Below are 5,049 nucleotides of genomic sequence, written 5' to 3'. Positions count from 1 at the left end.
TGAAGAGTGGTTCTAATGTGTAAAAAGAAGAGAAAGGGAAGGAGAGTCTGGTAAATGTCTGTGGTCCCAGGCACAGTGGCTCTATCGGGTGCTTTAGCGCACACTGTGCTGCTTGCGCAACCAGCCAAAATGTTGTCAATTCAGAACCCACCCCCACCCCCTTTTCCATTGCTCTTTTACACATTTTGTCACTGTGATATTCTAACTTTTGCACCTTGTCCATCGGTTAAAAAATTAATTAAATAATTATATATGGGTGCTATTTTAATTTTGGGCATTTTCCATTCAGGTTTTTATATGGATTTTCATAATTTGCAAAAAACTTCGTGAAACCCAAGTGATATTTCAGTGAATTGTCATAGAAAATGTTTCAACAGATATTTCAACATACATTTACAATATCTTTCAATAAGGGTGCTGCTGTCATTTCAACGTTTCCTCTAGGACTTTTTTTCAGCAGCGATGGTAGGCTCACAATCCCTTTAGCTTTTATAAGGTTAATATTGATATCAGAATGACATTGTATCAAACCATTCCTGAACAATTTCTCCATTATGGCAGGGACATTATCTTGCTGAAAGTATCTACTGCTATTAGACAATGCCCTTGCCATTAAGGTGTGTACTTACACTGCTACAGTGTTTTAATAAGTGGTACATGTCAAAGTAACAACCACATGAATGCCAAGACCCAAAGCAACACAGAATACCACATTTCTACTGCTGACTTGCCTTCTTCCCATAGTATCCATAGTAGCCATTTCTACTCCAGGCAAATGATGTAGACACACACACACACACACTCTACCCTCCAAATTCTGAAAGAAAATGTGCTTCATCAGACAAAGCCACCTTCTTCCATTGCTCCATGGCCAAGATCTGATGATCACGTACCCAATGCAGGTACTCAGTGGTTGAAAGTGGTCAGCACAGGTACTTTGACCAATCTGTAGTTACGCTTTAAGTTACTGACCAGCCCCAGGGACCTCAGACCACAAGATCCAAGAGGGCTTAAATACCTGAGACAGTCCACTGAGGTTAAATATATAAAACCACTTTAAGGAACACTATTTAAATGTAAATTACACCTATAAAATCAAGGTAATAATCCACTGACACGTAAAGGGGAGAATCGGGCCTCTGTCAGCACTACAGAAACTGCACTATGTAACTTTAGAGTAGGGTAGGAAGTCACATCACACCAATTATCACATCTCCACTGACTTAGAGAGCTAAACTAATTGCACTCTCTTAAGACTCCTACCCTCTGTTGGCTGATCTACTGGCCCAAATCTCCATAAAATGTTTATTCTTTCCAAATAGAATAATTTCATACGTAGTTCAACTAAATAACAGGCTGCAAATGAGGCATTTTATGCTCTTTCTGTGTGTAGCCTATGCAAAAAATGGCCACTGATCAAAGGCTTCTTCACAAGTACAAATCTGGCTTTCCACACCAAAAGACTATATGTTTGGTGGAGCTAACTAAAGCCTTCAGTAGACTTGTGACAGCTGGCACACAATCTGATGATATAATGATAATTAGTAGTGGTTATTAAATATAAATGTAGGAGTGTCTCCTATGTATCCCGTAGTAGTTCTGTTTCTCGAGCTCATCTACAGAACACTACAATTCCCAGCAGCCTGAGAGGTTTGCTGACGTCATCGCTGCGCGGGTGCTGTGTGAGTGCTGTTGAGGTGGCCGAGAGGTAAGAAGAGAACGAACAGAACTTATTTACACCAGAAAACAATGTGGGCGCATTAACTGTCACCGATATACTCCAGAATAGATCACATCCCTCATTTCATGTTTAACTACTATCGGTACTGGGAGCTAAACGGCGGCTTCAGTTAAAACTAACGAACAAAACGTCAGTGCAGAAAGTCGTTTTCTGTTTAGGTAGCTAGCTAATAACGTTTTTCGTTTTAGAATTTTTCAGGCTCATTAACACGGGGTTTACCTAAAACATAAGGAATAATACGCTTTAACATTAGTTAATAATGAATGCCTGGTATTAAGGATAATTCCCTTATGTCGCCTCTGTATTCTTATAACGGCTAGCTTCCGGTTATCGAAGAAACCCATACAAATGTTTCTCTGTTCACCAACACGTTGTATTTGGAAGGTATTTCAATGAAAAGTCCCATAAATTTCTAAAAATGGCTTAAATTTAACTGCACACAACACCTTCATTCCTTACACAGACAAATTAGTGACCACCTCTGTCTCCACCCCGCACCTGAAGCTCAAAGCTGACATGTTGGCGGGATTGGTCTGTTAGGTTTTGACGTGAAGCCTTGAACTGGCCTGTTTGAGACTATATTTGGAAAAAACTGCAATTTCAAAGCAAATGGGTTCTGCATGATGTAGTGTATTTTCAACACACAGAAACATGTTAACAATATAACAAAAACCCTGATTTACATTTAAACCATATATAATACTATTGTACTATTTGCAACATAGAAAATAAAATGTTTTATTGTTTTGATTCATTGATTATTTTTGACAGTAAATATGATGGCTGTGCTTGCATTGTAGATATTGCAATTCCATTGCAATCATCACTTATAAAATAATCAGAGTCAGTAATTTTCTCTCCCAGTAAAAATATATTGTTTTCCTTTCTACCACTTATATTTAGGGTTTAATAGCATAGTTTTTCTCCAAGTGCTCTGGTTTCCTCCCACAGTCCAAAAACATATTTTGGTAGGTGGAATGATATGGGTGGGTGTGTGATAGTCTGTGACGGACTAGTTGCCTTTCCTGATGTGATCCTCCCTTGTGCCCAATGATTCTGGGTAGGCTGCGGAACCATGGCAACCACGAAAAAGTGGTTACAGAAAATTAATCAACAAATGAATGAATAATTGTGCAACAAGAAATGCATAGTAATCCGAAGTGTTATATGTTCTATAAGTTGATGAAATCTCTATTTAATTCTGTATGTTGTCTGTTTCCTCCAGGTTTCATCATCATGACCAAGCTTTTGGAATGGCTTCTGTGTTTCTCAGTGGTCGGTGTTGCATGGGGACTGGTCACCTTTGACCTCCTGGACTTGCAGTTGCCTCCGGTGTACAGGGAAGTTGCTTGGCCAATGCCTGTGTACTTGCTGGTGGTCTTTGGATGCTATTCACTGGCAACAGTGGGCTACAGAGTAGCCACATTTAATGACTGCGAAGAGGCAGCCAAGGAGCTGCAGGGACAGATAGGTGAGGCTAAAGAGGACTTAAAGAAGAAAGGACTGAAGATGTGAGGGCTGTCTTCTTACAGACTGAAAAACACAGTCACCTAATGTATGGACTTTGCTGAATCATTAAGAAGATGTTGATAGATGGATTTTGTCTGTTTTGTAACTGAACTATGCTGTTCCCCAGTGTCTCTGTCATTTTATGGCTTTCACTAGTTTGTTATATCTTCCTGACCTAAATCTAGAACTTGACAGGCTTCATTGGAAACTGAAGCTGCTCTAAAATCTGTTCTACAGATGTAAGTGTTATTTTTCCTTTGGACACAGTGGACCTCATTCTAACCTAACCTTGCAGAAACATGTACATAATGCCAGTGGAGAGTGTGCTATTTCAGTGCAGCTTCCAAAAGTATGTGTATTTGGGCTGGCATGGAAGTTGAGGCATTTTTGAGATTTTGACCTAGTATCTTTTAGCACAGTCAGAATTCAGAATTAGTAACAGCCCTACCGCACGGCTTCACGCTTGTGCAAGATGGCTGTATGAAAAAAAAAAAAATTTACAGAGCTACCAGTACCTCCATTATATAAAACCAAGACCTTAATTTAAAAAGGTGTTACTGTTTTAAGATAGAGTTGATTTTGTAATCTGCACAGTTTGACTCAGGTGTCGGGTTGCGTTACTATGAACAATCATTTGTGTTCATACAGCCGATTTTTAACTGCTGACCAGACTGACTTCTTCACTGACCACCAATTATCAAAAAGTGGTGAAAACCTGATACAAAAAACTGTTAAAAGAGTATAGCTACTTAGCTCTCTAAAGGAAACATTTAACAGAAACCAAGTATTCTTCATGTTCCTAATGGCTGATTTGTAGTTAATGTTTGTGAATGGGTCACTGCTGTGAAATCTGAACAAGAAGTTGTCTATTGGCGCTCTGTAATGGATAATATCTGGATGGCTTTTTTGTTCTGCATTCCATATGTTACTAAATGTTATAAGCCATGTCTTAAAGCAAAATACAGACTATTATTTCTCATAACTTTCAGCGGTTGATTAACAGTGTTTTCGTTCTGAGATGTGGTGCGAGAGTCCGGACCCTGATTGTTTTGCGGATGGAAAACCTCCATCGGTCCAATTCCATTTGACACCATTGCAGAAAGAGAAAACAAAAAACACAAGAGTGGGAACAGAGTGCTCTGTATGGAAATTCCAGAATTTGATCCATGTCCATGCGCTGGCTCTTAAAATGCTAATCCTGAAGCCACTAAGTGCACATGAGTGCACTATATTTACACAGGTCTGAATTAATCTGATGTTTTTGGCCAGCCAAGTTCTGTCGCTCGCTCTGGGCTTTAAATTGAGGCCCTGGGTCTCATTTGAACTGCACCCTGTAGAAGTATAAATTAAACACTGTTCTAAGTGTAGACAAACTCATTACAGGCTGCTAAACCGCTCTGTAGCACCCTTTAGAAGGTTTGGAAGGATTCACAGGCCACACCCCGTAGGGCTCCACCTGAATGATGATTGGCTGGCGTTGAGAGCATTGTGATGTCACCCCCTGCTGTTACCTGCAAGCTGTTGTTAGAGCAGCCATGACCAGAAATGCTGACTAGGCTTCAGGAGGCCTTCTGTGGTCTGAGTAGATTTAACTGACTGCGTCTGAGCTGATTTATTACACATTTATGGGTTTATAGTCTTTTAACATTGATGGCGAAAGAAGATATGCATAAACCTGGACAAATCACAACTTTTTCTATAGACAAACAGTCATGTTTCTCTTTTCTTTAAACCTTGAACATGTTTCTTCCTCTTTAGTTTACTTGGATATCACATTTGTCCGTAGAAATTAACTTAGC

General features: G+C 39.6%; 1 protein-coding gene across 1 annotated transcript; it reads left to right on the top strand.

Moving 5' to 3' along the window:
• Positions 1–1,588: 1,588 nt before the first annotated feature.
• On the top strand, positions 1,589–4,734 carry dpm3 (dolichyl-phosphate mannosyltransferase subunit 3, regulatory). Its single transcript, XM_066675075.1, has 2 exons — positions 1,589–1,708; positions 2,967–4,734. Exon 2 carries the CDS (start codon positions 2,978–2,980, stop codon positions 3,254–3,256), a length of 279 nt encoding a protein of 92 aa, XP_066531172.1. The 5' UTR covers positions 1,589–1,708; positions 2,967–2,977; the 3' UTR covers positions 3,257–4,734.
• Positions 4,735–5,049: the final 315 nt, after the last annotated feature.

Source organism: Hoplias malabaricus, chromosome 6 (assembly GCF_029633855.1).
Source record: "Hoplias malabaricus isolate fHopMal1 chromosome 6, fHopMal1.hap1, whole genome shotgun sequence".
Lineage (NCBI taxonomy): Eukaryota > Metazoa > Chordata > Actinopteri > Characiformes > Erythrinidae > Hoplias > Hoplias malabaricus.
This window is presented reverse-complemented; position numbering and strand designations above follow the sequence as displayed.